The 21,361-nt window shown below is 41.7% G+C and overlaps 2 protein-coding genes across 3 annotated transcripts in view; one reads left to right on the top strand and one right to left on the bottom strand.

Annotated features, from left to right (window-relative positions):
- B4GALT6 (beta-1,4-galactosyltransferase 6) overlaps positions 1-21,361 on the top strand; it is a 123,810-nt gene that overhangs the window by 97,795 nt on the left and 4,654 nt on the right. The window contains exons 10-11 of one of the 2 annotated variants that reach the window (XR_010378662.1): positions 9,388-9,529; positions 9,655-9,826. The exons of the other annotated variant lie outside the window; for it this stretch is intronic. The gene's annotated coding sequence lies outside the window, so the exon portion shown is untranslated. Of the gene's footprint in view, positions 1-9,387; positions 9,530-9,654; positions 9,827-21,361 lie in introns of those variants that run through there. 2 annotated transcript variants of the gene reach the window in all.
- The window catches only part of DSG2 (desmoglein 2), a 34,967-nt gene continuing 18,154 nt past the window's right edge, over positions 4,549-21,361 (bottom strand). The window contains exons 6-15 of the mRNA XM_064481526.1: positions 20,565-20,731; positions 18,345-18,482; positions 18,042-18,227; positions 16,621-16,886; positions 13,389-13,531; positions 12,872-13,099; positions 11,455-11,682; positions 9,377-9,498; positions 7,818-8,153; positions 4,549-7,367 (exon numbers count right to left, since the gene is read on the bottom strand). Of these exons, the coding sequence (XP_064337596.1) occupies positions 6,345-7,367; positions 7,818-8,153; positions 9,377-9,498; positions 11,455-11,682; positions 12,872-13,099; positions 13,389-13,531; positions 16,621-16,886; positions 18,042-18,227; positions 18,345-18,482; positions 20,565-20,731 (2,837 nt within the window). The 3' untranslated portion in view covers positions 4,549-6,344. The remainder of the gene's footprint in view (positions 7,368-7,817; positions 8,154-9,376; positions 9,499-11,454; positions 11,683-12,871; positions 13,100-13,388; positions 13,532-16,620; positions 16,887-18,041; positions 18,228-18,344; positions 18,483-20,564; positions 20,732-21,361) is intronic.

Here is a 21,361-nt window from a genome sequence, read left to right on the forward strand (position 1 = left end):
ATAACGGGCCTCTCTGTTGGTTCAGTGACCTTGTTGACATAACATTTATGTTTTACTCTACACCAAGGAAAGAGGCACTGGAATACAAGGGAAAATCAATGAATATCAGAGAAAAAAAAAAAAAAGGCTAACACTTAACTTTCACATGAGTTGAAGTTATTTTCAACTTTCCCCAACATTCTTCTTTAGCATCTCCCACGTTCAGACTTGCAGCCCATCCTCCTCTTTCTAGACCCTGATCATATGATTGTCCTGCTCAGAAATTTCCTGTGACTCTCAGCTGTACAGAGTCTGGTGCCACAGCCTTAACCTGCGGTCTGCACCTAACCTTCATCCATATCTTCTGCTGCGTTTGCTGCCTGTCATTTCCCAGACACCAGCCACCCTCCCTCGGTGAGGTGAGCCTCTGATCCAGCTGAAGCCTGTTGGCTTCATCTTCACTGTTCATGAAAAGCCTTCCTCTCTAAGAAGTCTCCTTAAATATTCCCAGCCCTGCCTCACAGATGGACTCATCTCTCACAGCAGCCTTGGCCTTTTCCTTCTCTCTTTGATGTCTTGTTTATTACAGTCTGTCATGATTTTCAGAATAAGGTGTTTGTAACTACCACCTCCACTACTGTGTGGGCTCCCAAAGGGCAAAGCCTGGGGCATCCTCACCTTTAAATGACCTTTAAGGCACTAAGCAGTGCTCTGCATGTAGTGAGAAGGCAACACATGTTGGTTTAACTGAATCTTGTCTTGCAGAAAGAGTCAATGTCTATTCTTTTCATTATTATTATTATTATTTTACTTTTTAAATATTGGAGTATAGTTGACTTACAATATTGTGTTAGTTTCAAGGGTAGAGAAAAGTGATTCAATTTTATACATTTATATATTTTTCAGATTATTTTCCATTATAAGCTATTACAAGGTATTGAATACAGGTCTCTGTGCTACACAGTAGATACTTGTTGTTAATTTTATATACAGTGGTGTGTATCTGCTAATCTCATACTACTAATTTATCCTTCCCTGTCTTTTCCCTTTGGTTACCATAAGTTTGTGTTCTATCTCTGTGAGACTATTTCTGTTTTGTAAATAAATTTATTTGTGTTATTTTTTAGATTTCACATATAAATGATACCATGTAATATTTGTCTTTCTCTGTCTGACTTACTACACTCAGTATGCTAATATCTAGGTCCATCCATGTTGCTGCAAATAGCAATATTTCATTCTTTTTAATGGCTCAGTAGTATTCCACTCCAAGATTCCTATATATATTCCATCTTCTTTATCCATTCATCTGTTCATGGACTCTTAGGTCGCTTCCATGTCTTGGCTATTGTAAATAGTGCTGCTGTAAACATTGGGGTGCATGTATCTTTTCCAATTAAGAGTTTTCATCTTTTCAGGATGATTGACCCAGGAATGGGATTGCTAAATCATACCATAATGCTATTTTTATTTTTTTAAGGAACTTCCATACTGTTCTCTATAGTGGCTGCACCAATTTACATTCCTGTCAATAATATAGGAGCATTCCCCTTTCTCCGCACCCTCTCCAGCATTTATTATTTGTAAACTTTTTGATGATGACCATGCTAGTGTGCAGTAACACCTCACTGTAGTTTCGGTTTGTATTTCTCTAATAATTAGTGATGTTGAGCATCCTTTCACGTGCCTGTTGGCCATCTGTATGTCTTCTTTGGAGAAATGTCTATTAAGATCTGCCCATGTTTTGATTGGGTTGTTTTTTTATACTGAGTTGTAAGAGCTGTTTCAACATCTATTCTTAAAATTAGCTCACACCAGGCTAAGTGTGTTATCTGTCAAGCCATTGGCCAATCCATCCTCCAAAGTGCGGCATTTTTGTAGAATCATAGCCTCATGACTGACCTTCAGAAGACCTTTTGTATTTCATCACCAAAGGAGCCGAACAGGTTTCATCAGACTTCCATGATCTGGGCCTCGTTTCCCAGGCAATCCTGAAGCATATCATTCTTTATCTGGAAGGAGCACAGTTAGCAAAGGCAAGTATTGGCCTTTGTGAGTTTACATTGCTTATGAACTTACTAAATCGCTGAATTTTCCCCTCCTAGTTTTAGCGCTGATCGGCTTTGCCTCTTTTGCTGCGTGCCTAGTGCCATCTTGTGGCCAGAATGCATATAACACTCACTTACTCCAGTAGCGCTGAGGCCGTGGTTTATGAGCATGCGCTCAGATCATTGTGCTTCTGCTACTCCATCTGTTTCTGTGGTCCAGAGGATCTCCACGTGGAGAAACCTGTGAATTAGCACCAGGTGAACGTACACATAGTTTCCTGCTAAGCCAACTCAACTAAGGCTTCATCTAGAAAGAATATATTCAGAATCATTTATGATGTTTGTGTTTTGCGTGTTTCCCCACTTTTTTCATAGCAGTACCCCAAGGGCTGTTTTCCTTTCCTCAACCCAGTTTTTTTTTTCCTCTGCGAAAGAGCCCTGGGGTGATGGTAGGCGTGGTCCTTGGAGGGGTTGGAAAAGACAAAGCTTGAAACTACATCCAACTCAAGAAAGTTGTGAAAGCAAGCTTCCTGCTAGAAGAGGCGGAAAGCCGTAGATGAGGGGAAGTAATGGGGCATCTGGGTTCTGTCCCAGCGTCAGCCTTGGGTAAAAGGACAGAATAATAAAACAAACCTCTAATACAGGGAGTAAAATCTCTTGATAATCCAAGCAAGCGGCATATAGACTCTGCAATAAACAGAAAGGATGTTGAATCACTGCAAACAGTCCCCATTCTGCACTAAAACCTCCATCATTCAACTTTATGTCGGAAGCCCTCAGTCCCTTCTCAGAGTTCTCTGATTAAGCCTTTACAATGAGAACCAACTTGGGCTTGAGATGCAGCAAGTTAGAGGCTGCAAATTAAATGAAAGACAGGCGGGTGAGACACTGACACCACTGTTCACTCACAGGTATAGGAAATCTACTTGGAAAATGCTGTTGGATTTTCAAAATTCACAATTGTCCTGTTTGGGTGTATCAGGAGAAGAAAGCAGCCGAGAGAGTCAGGGAGTGTCCCCGGGGGGAAGCAGACGGAGGTGAGGAGAGTTTAATGGGTCAAATACAAAAGGTAAGGCAGGTGGGGGAAACCTCATGGGATGGTCCAGGACTCTGCGTCTGGCAGCACGTGGAGGGGGGCAGTCACCACCGACGGCCTCCAGGTGCAGAGAGGGGGAGGGGTCCTTGAACCCAAAAGGGGAGGTGCTGTGCAGAGAGAAGCCTGGCAGGTGTTGGCAGTAGGAAACGGGAAGAAATGCCATGACCCACTTTTCTCTTTCTTCATCCATCTCCAGTCTTTATGGGTGGCCCGTGCTGCACATTGCATTCTGGCTTAATGCTTATTCAATCATCAAACTGCTTTCTTTCTCTTCTACCTTTTTCCAGGTTGGCATGTGAACAGTAAGCGTACGCTAGCATGGTGATGTTAATGTTAGGCATAGCAAATTTCAAGACAAAGAATATAACCAGAGATAAAGAGAGACAGCCTGTAAGTCAGTTTTTCAGAAAGGCACAATAAATCTAAATGTGTTTGTACCTAATAACACAGGTATAAATAGTTAAGTGTCAAAATACAGGAAGTAAACAGAGAAAGAATTAAAGGAGAAACAGGCAAACGCACAATCATTTGAAGACTAACCTTCCTCCCTCAATGATTAATGGAAAAAGTAGATAAAAGAAGTCAATAATGATGCAGAGGATTTGAGCTACACGAACATAGTGAAACTAGGAAATGTTGGTATGTTAAAGAAGTTAAGATTTAATTATCTGAGAGTTGTTATCTGAAACATCTCATTTCTAGATACTTGATAAGCAATGTCTTACTGTATAAATTTTGATGTGGTGGTGATTGGAATGTTGGGTCTGGACAGATTCATGAGGTCAACTGAGAGTTGCTCCCATGTGCCCCTAAGGGTTGGAGTCCCGGGGACCCAGAAGTAGAACAGTCTTCATGCTTTAGGACGTCTTGATGCACCTGCATTGTGAACTGTTTATTAATGGGACATTACAGTATTGACAGAAACTCTGATCATTTTCCTTGTAAAATATAATAAGCAACTAAGCTTCTCAACATTGGTTGAATGATTTCATCTCTTGGGGTCAGAAGTGCAAATCTTCTTCAGCTGAATCAATCCACAGGTTCCTCCCATATTATTTTCCAGGCGGGGAGCAAACTCCAGTCTCTTAGGAACAAGGTCACCAGGCTTGGCAAACAGAAACAGAGCAGCCAGGGAAATAGGAATTTCAGGTGGACACAATTTTTTACTTTGGGACACACTTACACTAAAGAGCTATTCATTATGGTCTGAAACTCATATTTAACTGAGCCTGCTTGTGGTCTGCCCCTCTTAGGAAGGGAAATATGTTCTTCCGAGGAGGCTGGCTGAGCCAGATATAAGCAGTCCTAATGAAAACCAACACCAAAGTCTGACAAACACCTGCCTTCAGGGTGCTGTCTCCTCCCTAACGACTACTTACATTCCTAGTAAAAATATGATGGGGCAATAAAGATATGGGCAAAGGGTTGCTCAAAAGGTCATCTTTTTATTTAAATATTTTGAGGATAACACGTACAAATATAATGCTTCTCCCATGGAACAAATGTAACTAATACAAACCATGCTTTCACGTACAAAGAAAACCATTTAGAAAATGTGATTACTTTACATACAGGAGACAAGTGAGGATTTTTCACACCCACCCAAGGAGGAAGTTGAAGACCAAGTTTTGTCGGTTTGGAGCACGTAGGTCATAGCCCCATTTTCACACACTAGTGATATTCCTGATGCAGACTTGGCAAAAATTAACTACTAAGTCTATAGTGAAAAAAAAAAAAAGCAACAACAAAGACTAAGTAGAGAGTAAACAATTTAGAGCACAGAACAGTGACCTTCATTTTGGCCACAGACTTGTGGTGTCTAAAAATATTTGCCTTTTACTTATATACAAAAGTGGGAGTAAAAATATGTAAAATCTTTTGCATAATGCAAAAGTCAACAATATTTTTAAAAAATGTGATACAAAATAAATTTTTAGAGATTCATTTTCCTAGTAAAATATCCTGAAAATTCACAAAACTACAGCCTTTTAAAAAAATTTATGGACATTTTTTATTGTAGAGAATATTGAAATAAATTATTACTGGTATGCACTTACACTTTGAAACTAGAGATGGATGATTTCTTCAAGGAGCAATAAAAATACAATCTATTTATTTGGCCAAAACACCCAAATCACTTCTTAAAAAAGGGCAGGAGGTACAAGTTCAGGTCAGCTATCTAATATTTAACACTCGTGTAGGAAGCCGTGACTAGCTAGCCAATGACTTTGAGACACGGAATAAATCGTAATTTCAAACTCGTAATTACAGAAGTTAAAGGGTCTTTCGATATTTTTTGCAATTATAGGTAAGAGTGGCTTCTAAAATTCAGTTTAATTCTACAAATGCTGATTTGCCACCCACAATAGGCATGGGGGACATATGGCAATGAAACAGGCATGGTTCTTACCACAGTGGATAGAGTTAATTCAGCTGTACTAATTTAGAAGATAATGTATCCTGAGTTTTTTTTTAATAGTATATTTTATTACTATAAAAAATAAAGTGATTTTATGTTTATGAATGTTGCCCTGGATTAGCTTACTGAATTTGAAGTATTTAATATTTTCATGATTACTGAGAGACAAAGGGAAGGTATAATGCTGTTTTTAAGGCTATACGACACACACGCGCCCACAGGAACATGCAGTGTGTGCTCTCACCATGCCGGTGTTCCAAAATTCAATTAATCTTACAGGAATTGGAGGGCCTCTAGTCTTAAGGAAACCAAACAAGCAAAACTGGTTACTCAGACTGTGCATGTATCTTTGGATAAATAAGTTGCTGATAATCTGCTGGGTGCAGGAAAGCATGGAATAGGGAGCAGCAACGTTAAACGCTGTGCAGAGGGGCCCGCTCAGTTTGGTGGGTGGCTCTATTGGACGGCTCATGAACTGGACACTGTTCATCTGATAAATTCTTAGAAGCCAGATTTACTCTCTGTTTAACTTGCTCTGTGAGTACTGTTTGGCCATGAGTCACTAAAAGGCACCTAAGACAGCATGATCATTACGCCCTCAGGAAGTCCTGGAGCTCTTCTGAAGTGCACGCCTAGAAGCTGAGTCAGTGAGGTTCTCTGCATATTTGTGATGGAGGAAAAATTTAAGCCCAAGGTGTATGTGCCTCTCATGTGTGTAAGGCTCATGAAAAGCCAGGTCCCCTGAAAGCAGGCCCTCAGCCCCGGCTGGCTCCACTCTGGGCCGGTGTGTGCTGAGCGCCGTCTAGGAGTAAGAGTGCTGGACCGTGCTCTGCCTGGAGATGTGGGTGGAAGATGTGGTGATGGTACGGTTAGAATGAGCAGACTCCTCCAAGCCCAAGTCTGGGAGAGGGCCTGGGACTCCAGCTCCAGAAACCAGAGTCTTTGTGCCCGTTACAGAGGTTTCAGCAGGAATATGGTAACTAGACTGCAGCGCGGAAGCAGGCATCAGCACTCTCTCGGTCACTGTCACGTTCTGTCCTACGGCTGCACTGGGCACGGCCAGAGCGGGCTGCACGCTCGGGCTGGGGGCGAGGACGCGCTCTCTCTCCCTCACCATGACATAGTGGGCATCTGGCAGATGCTGAGTGCCTTCCAGAGGCCCGGACACCCCCCCGTGAGGCTGGAGGACTGTCTCGGTAACCAGGACGTTACCTTCCCTAGCGTACTGCTGCTCTACCAGGGCAGAAGCCGGGGTGTAGACCCGCTCCGTCACAATCAGGCCCTGGGACTGCCCGGGGCCCAGGACCACCGTGCTTGGTGGCACCATGGAGCCCGTGGCATAGGACGTTTCTGTCACTATCCTGCTACCAGCCGCCAGTGCCTCAGGTGGTGTAGCTGCTACCTTTGGACCCTGCCTAGAAGACACAGACTTTTCAGTGACCACTTCCTGAGTTACTTTCTCTGTGTTTGCCTCATGCAGAGGTGTGGGAACCTGAAAGCTGCCACTGGAGGAAAGTGCCTTCTCTGAGTGGACCCTAGTTTGCTCATAGAATGCACTTGAAGCTGCCTTCGCGTTTGTTTCTCTCCTGGGTTTTGGCCTCAGCTCAATTTCCGGTTCCATCTCTATTTTCTGACCCAAGCAAACTTCAGCAAGTGTCTTGAATTTAAGTCCTAGATCATCTAAGAAGCGGTCATCTAGCTCCCCTTCAATAAAACTGCAACAGCCAATGGAACCCTGGAGAGATTCAGTTTCTTCCTGAGAATAAACCAGAAGGCAGTCTTTGGCCGTCTGAATGTCATCTTCCCCCGTGTAAGAGGCAGCTTTCTAAAACGGAACAAGAACAGGGACGTTGACATGAATGACACACTTCATTTAAGAACAAGACTCCAGATTCCTGCCCCAAATGCCTAACATCTCAGTCTAATTACAAGAAAACATCAGAGAAACACGAATTGAAGGATATCCCACAACACGACTGGTCTGTATTCTTGAAAAAAAAATAGATAAACAACAAGGACCTACTGTATAGCACAGGGAACTATATTCAATATCTTACAATGAGCCGTAATGAAAAAGAAACTGAAAAAAAAATATGTATATATATGAATAACTGAACTGCTTTGCAGTACACCTGAAACTAACATTGTAAATCGACTACACTTCAATTAAAAGAAAGAAAAAGTCCCATTTACATCCAACGAAATGATTACCCTAACAATCATCACGTTTACATATACATGCTTTTGCCCTTCACACATAAAAACCAACGCTTACCTCAGTGAAATAACTTCTTAAGAATTCCTCGTTCACTGCTAAGGCAGCTGCTTGGGCTCCGGCCATCTCTCTGGAAGCCCCCATGGCTCTCGTGGTCCGTATGGAGCCAGTGCTCAGCAGCGCGCCCGTTGCCCCTGTAACCTGGGTAGCCCCACGGGAGAGAAGGCTTCTGTGCTCCTCCCACCGGCCGTCCACCTCGGACATCTCCTGCTGCCCTTTGGTAAAGGAGGCCGAGCTACTTCCTTTCACGGTGGCTTCCCTGGCTGTCACACATCCTGCTCCAGCGCCAGCTGCGGCCGCGTCTCTGAGATCTGCTGTCAGAAGCGGAGGCACCACCTGTCGGAGCAAACACAGTTGGGTGGTGGAGGTCCGCACGGCTGGTGGAAGGGTCCCAGCTCAGGGAGCCTGGGCTGTAAATACATTATTTCCACGGAGGCAAATTAGGAAAACTGTTTTTGTTTGCATGACTTGTGTTTGAGTCTTCTGAAGATCTCCACAGTACCTTTTTGTTTTGTTAGCGGATTTTAGCCCAAGGAGAAAACAAAAGACTTTAAAATATGGTCTCAGCCCATTTACTCTATGGGCACCAACAGCATTTCAACTTTCCCCTGGAGTTCGATGCCTTCTACGGTTATAGAACCCTTATTTTATTTTTCCAGCTGGACACATGGCCACCCCAAATAAAGACTACCTTTCCAAGCCTCCATTGCTACAGGTGTAGCTGCCTGCCTAAGTTCTGGTTAACGTGATTTAAGTTAGCCGTGATTTAAGTGGAAATGGTGTATGCAGCTTCTGGGAAGTGCTCTTGAAAAGCAGTTGGTCACTTTTTTCCCGATGGTCGGGCTGGAATGTGGGGATGGTAGCTCGTGCCTGGAGCGTGAGGACAGCAGGGAGTGGAACTCATCCACGGAGGAACGTTGAGAAGGGAGATGCCCGGGGCCAGGCTGTGCAGGGATCATCACATTGGGCCGGGACGGCCCATGTTTTTATATTTAAGCCACTGTTATTCTGAGTTCTCTGACACTTGATATTGACTCATCTCCTATTAGACAGGATGCTCACGGCAGATGGTGACGAGAGACCCAGGGGAAGATGCAGCAGAGAGATGGTGGGAGGTGGCTATTCAGGAGGTAGGGGCAGGGATTCTGCAACATTTTACAACTGTCATGGGGGTTGTGGGGGCCCCCCTGCTGACCCTGTGGGTCGAGCGGAATGGAAATGGAGAAGCACCGTCCATTTAATATCAGGACAAAAGTTTCCACCTAAATCCCTACACACTCTTGCTCCCTTTAACCTCTGTTCTACACTCCCGGTGTCAGCGTCACCACCTGACCTTTCTGTTACACTGTCCGTAACACAGCACCTGTCACAGTAGAGCAGACCCACCTCAGCTCTGTCCTGCCAACAAACGAAATATATTATTATTATTGCAACTCTGTATTTAATGAAGGCATGTGACTGAAATCTGTAGTAACCATCTTACTCTAATGGCCTAAGACGTCAGAAAGACTTCTCAATCAGAAAAGAAGACCCCTTGCACTGACAGCGGGTTATCTGACCTTGTCTTCAGGGGGTGCCCCTTCGTTGTTCCACGGATGCAGCATCTCTATGGTACCAGGGATGGGGGTGAAGCCTTTGGCGCCCTTCCCACAATGGCACATCAGCAGCAGAAGGGGTACCACTGCACGGAAACAAAATTGAGTCCAGAGAAGGTTAGTCTCGACAGATTTATAAATTTACACTGTGTAATTCTTGAATTAGCATAGCACTTCTGGAGTGCAATCTTCACGTATTTACAGCTCTTTTCCTTTCCTTCCCTGGCGCCAACCTCACCAAGCTTGTTTTGAGTGACTTATGCCAAAGCCTCCAGGCAAGATGAGGGAGCCCTACAGAACGAGAGGCCTGGTCCATCCCAAAGACTGTGCGGTCCCTGGCTGCGGTCACTGAGCGGAGCACCAAGACTGGATTCGATAGTATCCAAATCATTAAAACCGACTTAAAGACTTAAATTTTTGTTTTTTAAAAACGACTTTAACTTTTAATATGAAAAAAATTCACCATCTAAAATACATTTATGTGTTAAAAAAAAAATCAAAAGCTCCTAAGGGCAGAAAAACTTTAATATGGTAAAACATTCTAGAACACTGGAGCTTCTATAATACTTCACTTCACCACAGGGTAGGATTTGGCAGAAGGCATGACTCACTGGGGTTCCAGTTAACCTTTGAATCATCTAAGTACTATTTTCTAAAATTATTCTACATTTATAATATATATACATAACATTTTATATATATATTTATATATATATTATAAATATATAAATATACATTTATATATATAAAATGTTACATATATAACATTTCATCCAGAATTCAATAAAATTTCAGAGCTTCCTCCTTCAATTTTATTCTACCTCCAGGAGGCAGCGAAGGCCAATGCTGGCCCCACGATCAGTAGAGAAAAGAGTTAACGGCATCTGCAAGCAGTTCACCTCGAACTTAGCTTTTACTGAAACTCCCACCTGGCAGCTCCCAGTGATGAAATGACTGCTCCCTAGATTCCTTTTTATGTAATAGTAACTATGGTTACTGGGTGCAATAAGAAGACTGAAATCAGCCAGGGGTGATGCAGCAAACGTGTATCCAGTGTCTGCCATGTGCCAAGAACCACATCAGGTCCTGGGAAATCTGGGAGGAGAAGGCAGTGCAGGGAATCCCCAGATCAAAGATGCAGCCCTGCCCACCTGTGAACTTGGTGAGCTGTCACAAGCCATTTACCGTTATGTCTGTATTTTTACCCTTTAAATCCAAATGGTATAAAAGCGCACTGCACACTGTGGAGTGGGGTACACTCAGTCGCACATCTACCAGTGGCTTGGACGAGCTCCTCTAGTGACGCTGAAACGGCCGAGGCTGCCTTGGAGGAGGTCCGCTGCCCGTGCGCAGGGGTCACGTGCAGTGGTTCCACCTGACCCCAGGCTGCAGTTGTTTGTTCTTCCATGAAAGGAACCCCCAGGTCGTTGGAGGGTGTGCGGGGCGGGCAGGAGTGGTTGTCATTGTTGGGAAGAGACATGTGCTGTTGGTGCAGGCGAAGGGGCAAGCCAAGCAGAGGGTCTGGGGAGGGGGCGCTGACAAGCTGCACGTGCCAAGCAAGGATCAGTGGGTATAAGATGAGTTTGTACAATGACCTTGTGGCCATAATCTAAATTCATGCAGCAAGTATCTTCTGAGAGCATTCTCTGCACCAGGCACTATTCTAGGCACTGGGCACAGAAGAACAGACAGCCTCCCTCCCTCCCTCACGGAGCTCATCAAGATGGGGACACCAACAGGGTTTAGGTTAAAAGGATGCTGAAGAGTGTGTACAATAACTTGGGTTATTTAAATCAGGAAATGATACATTTTCATAAAACAAAATTCTGAAGAGCACTCCAATCACTTTCGGTGAATTTATCAAGGATCAATTCTTGTTTCCCTGCCCACCCTCAAAAGCATTCTAGCGTGATTATGGAAAAACTAAAGACGTCAATGACTACTGCAGTAACAAAGTACTAAAAAAAGAAAAAGAAAAAGAAAAACCCCAAAAGGCACTAAAATTAGTAGAGGAGCTTAAGTGCAGCTTTTATAATACTTACGTAACAAGAGCAGAAGGGCAAAAATTATGAGTGCAGTAGCCGCAGGTCCCAGGCCAACGTAGGAGTCAGACAACATTTCTGCACAACCACTGCCTTCCACGCACTTACACACTGTGAGCGTGAGGATCTGCTTCTCAGGGCAGCTGAAGCCCTGACTATCTGCAATCCGCAAGTGGATTTCATTCCTCCCAAGCTTTTGTTCGTTTTGTTGCAGCAGCGCACTGGTACCTGTAAGGGACAAGAAAATAAAGGAAAATAAAAATGAGTAATTACTAAGGCAGGAGCAAGATTAAATTACAGAAACATTCTTTTAAAAAAACTTATTGAGGTATAGTTGATTTACAGTATTATAGAAGTTTCAGGTGTAAAACATAGTGATTCACAAGTTTTAGAGGTTATACTCCATTTATAGTTATAAAATATTGCTTGTGCTGTACAACATATCCTTATGGTTTATTTATTTTATACATAGTGGATGGTACCTCTATTAATCTCATCCCGTCTTGTCCCTCCCCACTTCCCTCTCCCCACTGGTAATCACTAGTTTGTTCTCTGTATCTGTAAGTCTGCAGAAACACTCTTTAACTGTAGTCATATTTAGCTCCAGTTAAGAGCTTTATTCTTCTATAACTTCTCTGTTGAATTCACAGTGTGTGTTTGATGATGAAATTAGTCCAGACACTCCACCTTATTGTATAACCAAGGAGAAGAAAGCCTGGGTTACAGAATCCTGTCTCCATGTGTCTAAGGCTAGGGAAGAAATTCAAGAGCTCATCCAATCCCAACATCTGTATCTCTGTATCCTGAGATGGAAAAATCCATTATGTGTCTGGAGAGGCAAAGGGCATAAGCATAGAGGGTTGAAACGCAGTAGCCAGACTGCCTGGGTTCAAATCCCACTTCCAGCCCGGCGGCTGGGGCCGGGGGAGAGGCACAGACAGACTCCTTTCCATGTTGTGTCCATCACTTACCCACTTTGTGACCTTGGACAAGTGACTTAAGTCCAAAGTTTTCTCGGCTGTCACCAGGGACTAACGTTACGGGATAACGAATAAATGTGAAGGTCTAGCAGACGGGCACGTGGAACACGATCAGTAAGTGGTATTTTGAATGGAAACATCATCACCAGACATCGAGAATTTTAGAAGACGCCCACGGTGACGTCTGTGCTTAGAAAGGCAAGGCAACCCTCAGCTATGAGACAGCGACTCCCAGAGCCATTTGGAGAAAAAAACCCAGCTACTTTCAGACATTAGATGTCCACGTTCCTTCTCTCCCCCCAAATGGGACACATATGATTAGTCCGATCAAAGACACCATGTCTACGGTTCAGAACCACATTTTAAAACCTGTGCTGGAAATCTAACTTATGGACTAGAAAAAATATTTAAATATGGAGTCCAGTGATTTTGCTTACTTTCCTGGCGCACTATTCTCCACTTCTCTGCCATGCCGGCCGGCTTGTCAATGACGGAGAAACTGAAAGGCCAGCTGTTCTGGGGTCCGTCCAGGTCCTCTGCGGTCACGTTCACATACTGTGTGTCATCACAGACGCTCCGCACTGGGTCGATCAGCGTAGGGCAGTTGTCATTGATGTCTTCAACCATGATAGCAATGGTGCCAGTGATGGTTTTTCTAGGATACTCTTAAAAACAAGAACAACAAAATGTACATTCTGGTTTTACTGCTCACCAACAGACACAGTTTGGATTCTCTTGCCAACTGGGTAAGAAGGTACTCGCCAAATTAGGACACTTCCCATCTTAGATATGTTTTCATGTTCAGATCAAGTAATGTCTTTAATCCACTAAGTAAGTAGAAATGTGAAGGTTTACCCATCTGACTTTTCTATAAGGTCAAAACAAAAAGTCTGATGCTGAAAAGTAAAATCTAAGTAAGTATAACCAAGAAAAAATACCTATTTAATAACTTACCTTCTGTTATAGCCACAATCTTTACAGTGTAGCTACCATTTTGGACATATCTGGATTCATGATCAGGAATTTTTACAAGTCTAATCTCAGATGTGGCAGAATCCACGGAGATCCAATTGTCTGTATCTTCGAATTTGGCGTATCTGTTACAAAACAAACACAAAATTAATTATGAGTTCTGGATAAACTGAGAATATCTACAACCCTTTTAAGCTTACCTGTTGCTCCATGATGTGTGTTCTTATTACAGGCATTAGTTTGGAGTGTTTTGAAATTTCTTGAAACTATTCTAAAAGCCCCTCTCTTCGCTGTGTATCACACTTTGGAACCTTCCTTATTTCTGTAACACACCCCAGGCATCTGTGCCAGGGCCACCATCCCCTGCCTACTAACCCGGGGTGGGGGGTTTACCAGTTGCTCTTCAGTCTGTCTTACAACTTTTCGATCTAGTCTCCCTTATATTTGGAGTTAACCCTTGCAGGATGACTTAGTTACCCAACAAAAACTCGTGGAGGAAAGCAGCTGATATTCTACTGTGTATCGGCATGCTGTCAATATTTAAAAATCTCAGTTAAAAAATAATCAGTGACTGCCTTAAACGGAAGCATTTTAAATGGGGGATATTGTTCATTATTAGGAGCAATAGGCTTCTTTCAGGTAGAAATGGATGATTGAAAACAATGCTGATAAGGTGATTTCTGGGTTTCTTCCCTCAGAGCAAAGGAGAATTAGTTTGGAGAGAGACAGCTTTGGGAAGGGAAGGAGAGCACTCACATTATGTTTTCAGAAATGCATGTAATTTAATACCATTGATTTTTAAAATATATCCAAATACAAATATAAACCAAACATATGAGTATTTGGCTTAACCAATCAGATGAATAGTTTCTTTTCTTTTTTGGGGGGCAGGAGGAGGTAATTAGGTTTGTTTGTTTGTTTGTTTATTTTTAGAAGAGGTACTGGGGATTGAACCCAGGACCTTGTGCAGGCTAAGCATGCGCTCTATTGCTTGAGCTATATACCCTCCCCCAATAGTTTATTTTCTATTTAGTGGCTGTTGAGGCACACAAAAATGAGTGGCTAATTTACAACAATATTTATTTATAGTGACTATTTAAGAAAAATTCCAACTATACTCTTGAACTGAATGTTCCTGCTTTTTAATATTGTTACTAGTAAATGACAGTACACTTGGATTTTCACAAATGTTTCTGAGTTTCATGTCTGGAGTTTTAAAGCTTAGACTTAACCTGCCGGCAGTGCTTTCCCACGTTATACTTGTAACAAAGACACAGTTACAGTGACAAGAATCACATTTCACAATGGAATGTTACGTGTGACCTCAATGAAGGAATTTTCTAACTGTTTCCTACTGTGAAAATTAGACACCAAAGTAGAATGGCAGCTCATGGGTTGTGTCAAATCTCCATCGACAACCAACGTATATGAATAATCAGTAAAAGAGTAAACTACGACAAAGTTAAGAGAGTGATTCTTCTGCTGTCCTTATCAACATTTCTTTTTTTAAAAAATTTTTTTCCTTTATTTTTAATTGCTTTGGAGCAGGGAAAATTAGGTATTTATTTATTTATTTATTTATTTATTTATTTATTTATTTATTTATTTACATGGAGGTCCTGGGGATTGAACCCAGCACCTCATGTGTGCTAACCACATTCTCTACCACTGAGCTACACCCTCCCCCTCAACATTTCTAAATTAGGCGGGTACTGGAAAATTACTGGACTTAGGTGTGCCTCTCATTCCTTACCTGTAAAACAGTAGGGTGGAATTAATCTTTAAGATCATTCTCATTCTAAAGTTCTGTAATTGTATGCTAAAGAATGAAATACTTTCGAGAAGTAAATGTGGTTCATTATTTTCAACATTGAACATACAATCTTTTGATATAGTTATAACTCTTATAAAAACAGCAACCAAAATTGGTTAGATGGAAAGTGAAATTTCAATAGACAGCTACAATATTATTGGAGCATAATCAACTAGAACATCTCGGTCTCTCAGTGTTCGGTGTGAGAAATCGTATGGAACATTCATCCTCAATGCTGGGGGTGTAGGTAGGGACTGCCTTGTTAGGTTTAGAGCCATTGAAATAAAAACTAGACGACAGAATTCAAGAGAAGCTAGACTGGTTCCTGAAGGTGAGGTGGGCAAAAGGGGTCACCACGACGTTACAGAAAATACGACGGAAGTTGTTTGTCAATATTATTTTAGAAAACGGTTATTTGCTACTATTGGCTGATGAATTCTATGAAAAGGAGGTTCACTAAAAGGAAAGAGATTGTTGAAGAGCTTCCTCCATATTCGCATTCTGGCTACAGTTGGCTACGCATCTGAATACAATGTTTCGTGGAGGGCTGGTGCCCAGGGACACAGGCAAGCAAACAACTCTGCCACCAACAGCAGGAAAGCACAGAAGCTGTGTCTTGGGTGGTAGATGAGGATGCTTCAAATTCAACCAAATAACTTAGTAACCAGAACTTCATAAATAATAGCTCTGCTGAGAGTCATCTTTCGATGGCAGGGCTCTGAGATCTAAGATGTAAATCTACTTTGAGATGTGAATGGATCATGCAAACCTAAGGAGTCTCCACAGAGTGGACACAATCCCATGCCTTCCAGCACGCTGGCGGCACATGGTAGGTTGCCAGTAAAATATATTCTGAGTAAAGGTCACCATGACCGAGAAGAACATGACAAAAGGTTCATCCATCACCAAACCAAACAGCACAGTTTAAATGAAGATCCATTTTCAAGGTTTATGAGCAAATAAAATTAGTCTCCCCATATTCCAACACATTTTGCAGCTACTTTGATTTCTCTTAATCAAACCCGTGCTGAGTGGGAATTTGCAGTATATTTTATTTGCTACTTACTACCTTACCTCTAACACCCTTTCAGGAGATAAGACAGATGTTAGGAAGTTCCTTTCTGAACTTTCTTTGCTGCTTTTCAGCCTTCTCAGAACTGTTCTGAGGTGAGCCACCCAGTCTCTGCCTCATACTCAGGTGGTGGAGGGAGGGGGTTCCTGGGAGAATGTCCTTGCCCTGCAGTGACCAGCAGAACTCCAGGAAAATGAATCTACAGACCTTTGGGGGATTATGATGGCGGGGTGTGAAAGAGTGCAGTGTTCAAATTTCATTATGATTTTTGAAAACTGGCATTCAAAGTAATTAAAAACGAGGAGCTAATATTCATAACCATCTCTTACTTCACACGGGCCAGTTGTCCAGTGTCTTCATCAAACGCTTGAAATTTCCCCATTATTTGGTTCTGGCTTGATATTTCCTTGCTCTCACTAGTGTGAAATCTGATTGTGTTGCTTTTAAAATAAACGCCTTCTTTCACATTTGTCACTTTTACTCTGATGGGAATGGCTGTAGGCTTGTATTTATTCTTCACTGATTTGTGAAAAGCTGCTTTATTAGTGACAATAATGCTGAAGTTAAGACTCTTCATTTCTTCATAATCTACTTCCTAGAAAGGCAAAAATCAAAGGGAATTCTTTTAAAAGGGAAAACAAAACCCAAACACACACACGTGCGGTTTTAATGTTAGATATAATTTAAAACATGAGAAATACAGCTACACTGAGTGTTCCAACTCTTATTTGGATATCATGGCATTAAAAAGTCTCTGTCAATTTGGATATTCATAAATGTTAAGGATATTTAGAAAGCATCCCCAATGTATTTTATTTAAAGTCAAATCCTTTAAAATACATATATTTTTATTTTTAGCCACCTGGTGTGGTTTTTTCTCAGTAAAAAAAAGTTAATGGACATGCAATGTAAGTTAACATTCCTTAAAATGTGTCCCAGGGGTTTGTTCTGGTGAAAAGGGCTGCGCCAAGCAGGGGCGGCACTGCCAGCCCGGTCCACTAACGCAGCGTGTCATCAGACTGGGACCTCCTGCAGAACAAACAGCTACTTAACTGTTAAACCTAGGGGATCTCAAATTCGCTTGAACAAAGAATCTAACCTCCTCATTTTTAGCATAATGTTTATTAATATCTGGTTTGCTATTAATACAGTAAAAGATTAACTTTCCTCCAGATACTCTGTTCTTTGTGAATCATGCTATTTCTAAAGTACACTTGACATAATCAGTGTATCAGTCAACACGTATTTTATGTTCCAAGTTTTGCCTGTGACTTAATGAAACGGTGTTTTGAAAGCTGTAGCTTTGCCTTTTCTTTTAAAATCTGATAAGGTAATTCTATCATAAACCATTTAAACATACATTGATATTCTTCCTTACTTTTATTTGGTTAGATAAAGATCCATCGTGTAATTTTTGTTTAAAAAATTCTGTGGGGTAAGGGTTTTACATGTTTAACACCCATATGCTTAATAACACTATTTAATTTTTTGTTCATTGATTCAGTTAAGCACAATTAGAACACTGTTTCCAATGTGGCCCTTGTACTACGTGCATGAAACACACACACAAAAGTGTGACCACTTACTAACCACAGAACTTGGGCAAATAGGAATGGCTCCCACATCTAACAACTGTGGTGCCAGTTAAGTGATTATGTAAAACACTTATAAATGTTTGGAACTCAAAATATATCAATTTCCTCCTCTGGACCAACTTGTCCCATTCCAGTTTTGAACACTACGTGCTTACCTTAATAAGGGTCACGATTCCTTCGTTAGTTTGGGTATCAGTTTCTATGCGGAAATAACCGCCTTCATTTCCTGATGCAAAAGTAAAATTTGCTAACCAGTTGTCAGAGCCTACTTCATCCGCGTCAGACACTTTTATGCGTATAACTTCTACATTGGCTTGGTTTTCTTCAACTGTCCCTTCATACTGCAAAACATGAACACACGATTTTGATTTTGATGTAGCACAAACAGAGGCGATGTATTTTTAGTTAGGGCTAAATTATGAATAAGTAGGTACATTTGTTATAAAAATAATAGTTACCACTTTATTTTCGACCACAGGTATGTTGTCATTGACGTCCAGAATACGAATCTGAACTTGGGCTTGTTTCACGGGTTTATCTGTTATCTGTCCATTGCCATCTCTTGCTTCTACTATCAACGTGTAGCTGCTGTGCTCCTGCAGGGCAATGAGAAATATCCAGCTGGGGTGAAAATGAATCTCTCCCAAATCTATCTATCTGGTTTTAGTTCAATTTATTATCGAGGGAATGAATTACAGTGTATTTTATTCATAAATAAGTTTTATCATCTCTTGTTAATTGTGTGAAGATGCTGTTTGCCATCAGAGCTTTTCTAAAAGGGCAGAAAAGCCTAGAGCAGTTGTCAATATCAAATTCTTAATTACACCATTGGTGATATTTATTGGGTGAGTCCCTCCTTTAAATGGTCTGAGCACGAAAGAGGGTGTTCACGATGTAGTTTGATTTACCGTGGAAGTGATGGACTATAGGAATTGGTTTTTGTCCCACACTTCATTCCCGGCTAAAAGTCAAGCCAGCAAAAACTAATCCCCCAAGAAAACTCAGCTAGCGAAGGCAAAACTTGGTGACACATCACACACATTCAGGAGATAAAATTCTTAGAGAATGTGTCCTAGAGAAGGACTTCTCAGATTTTATACCAAAGTGAACCCTTCTCTCCAACATGGTCCCCTTCTGATGGCTCCATTCAATGTGGCTGGAGTTTAAGAAGAGCCGGCAAAGAAAAGAAGGTGGGGGTATAGCTCAGTGGTAGAGCATGTGCTTAGCACGCGTGAGGTCCTGGGTTCAATCTCCGGTACCTCCATTAAAAAAAAAAAAAAAAAGGAGCCAGGCAACCAGTGTCAGTGCCCGGGGAATCTGCGCAGAACAGAACTGCTCAGCAAAAAGCAGCACAGAAGAGACTCTGGAACCAGCTGCCTGGATTCCAATTCTGACTTACCAGCAGTGCTGGACACACACTTTATCCCTTTCATCCTTGGTTTCCTTCTATGTAAAATGGGGATAATAATTGGATCTGCCTCACAGGGTTTAGAGGTGGGTTTAAAGGGTTAATCTGTGGAAGGGGCTTAGAATAGCTCTGGGCACATGGTGAATGCCCCATAGGTGACAGCCATTATTTTTTGTCTAAGCTTCCCATACTTCAGAGACAGAAGCTTGTTTAAAAAAAAAAATCACGCTACTAATTCAACATTGTGCCTTCCCATTCTCATTTTATGTGAGAAGGTAGAGTAGAATTTTAGGAATCATAATATTCTTTACTCTTACAAAGATCTTGATAGGGATGTTGAGTACAGCCCTCTCCTTCTCTGGGCAGTCAAGTCATTTTTCCAAGCAATACAAAACACGCTGACTGCTCGGACGATGATTTATATTTGATGACAATACGGTACTCTTAGCATCATCAACATTTTACTGTGCATGCTGTTAAAACCTTTATGTCTGCGGCATTTAAGAAAACTTCTATCTCCCTTTTTCATCTAAAATTTCCCCTTTGAGTTAGAAACAAAAAGTGAAATGTTTGAGAAAACATCCTTTTTAGGAAGCTGACTCAAATTTTCCTCCAATTTGGCATTTACGAAAACTCTTTCCTTTATAAATACTTCTATCACCTTAAATAGGACTCCTATTTCCAGCCCTCCTCCTCCCTCTGTACATGCATTAGCAGTAGGAGAGACTCCTCTGACGTTTCATTACAGAGCCACAAATTAAGAAACGATGCTTCAGAACCCTCTAGCCAACAGATCCTGCCTGGAGAGCCCCTAGAATTGTGCTGTCCTTATGTAATTTTTAATTTTCTAGCAGCCACATTTAAAAAAGTAAAAAGAAACAGGCATGCTAAGTTTAAACAAATCTATTTTATTTAATCCATGGTATCCCAAAATATTATCAATTTGACACGTGATCAACAAAAAAATCATTAAGGTGATATTTTACATTCTTCATTTTCATACTACGTCTTCCCAATCTGGTGTATACTTTCCATTTATATGGCACCTCTCAACTTGGGTGAGTCACATATCAAGCGCTCAATGGCCACACGTGGCTTAATGGCTACTATATTGGACAGCACATCCCTAGAGGAGGTTAATTCCAAGAGCTATCCAACGAGTGAGTAATACAGAACAAAGTAGGGAAATGAGAAGAGAAAGAAAGAGAGAGGACAAACCGGAAGGGCAAACGAGAACTAAAAACAAGAGCAGCATCAAATATTAATTTACCTCTCTGTCCAAGGTGATACTGGTTGTATAAATCTCTCCTGTATCTTTGTTTAGGTAGAACACCGGAGGGTAAGCGGGCTCCTGAGACACGATTCTATATGAAATTTTAGAATTCAGAGTATTGGGCTCATCTGCATCTGTCGCGTTGATTTTCATCACAAGTGTATCTGGCATTGGAAACAAAGGCGTCCGAGATGAAACTCAACTTCCAGCGCACTGACATACCTTATTAGTTTATTTAATTTTAGCTTGTTCCAAAAAGGATTTCAGGTGCTTATCAAAAATCAGCTTACCAAGATCAAAACATGTAATTGTCTGAGGAAATACATGTGAATGGAGGTAGGAATAAGAAAAACAAGAAGAGGGCGAGGCTGAGGTTAGCACATACAGTTCTCAGGGTGAAGTCCTGAATACCTGCTACAGGAGGCCCGCAAATTTGTTTATGCTAGTTCTAATAACCAACCCAAAGACAGGAGAATGAACAGACACAAATACATGCTCGTTAAAAATACAAGCAATTCAGGGGAAGCATGGCTATTCTTTCCATTCTGATCAAAGAGAAATCTCTCCTGCAAGTCCCCCTATGGAGCACGGCGTCGAATAATTGCATTGCAGCCTGGCAGGAGAAATACTATCAGTCACAGGCCAGCAAACGACTGCCAGTGGGCCAAACCCAGCAGCGACCTGTTTTTGTACATAAAGTTTTATTGGAACACAGCCACGTCCGTTTGTTTACACATTGTCCAGGGCTGCTTTCTTGATACGGAGTAGAGTTGAATGGTTGCTGTGGGGACCCA

This window comes from Camelus dromedarius, chromosome 32 (assembly GCF_036321535.1).
Source record: "Camelus dromedarius isolate mCamDro1 chromosome 32, mCamDro1.pat, whole genome shotgun sequence".
Taxonomy (NCBI): domain Eukaryota; kingdom Metazoa; phylum Chordata; class Mammalia; order Artiodactyla; family Camelidae; genus Camelus; species Camelus dromedarius.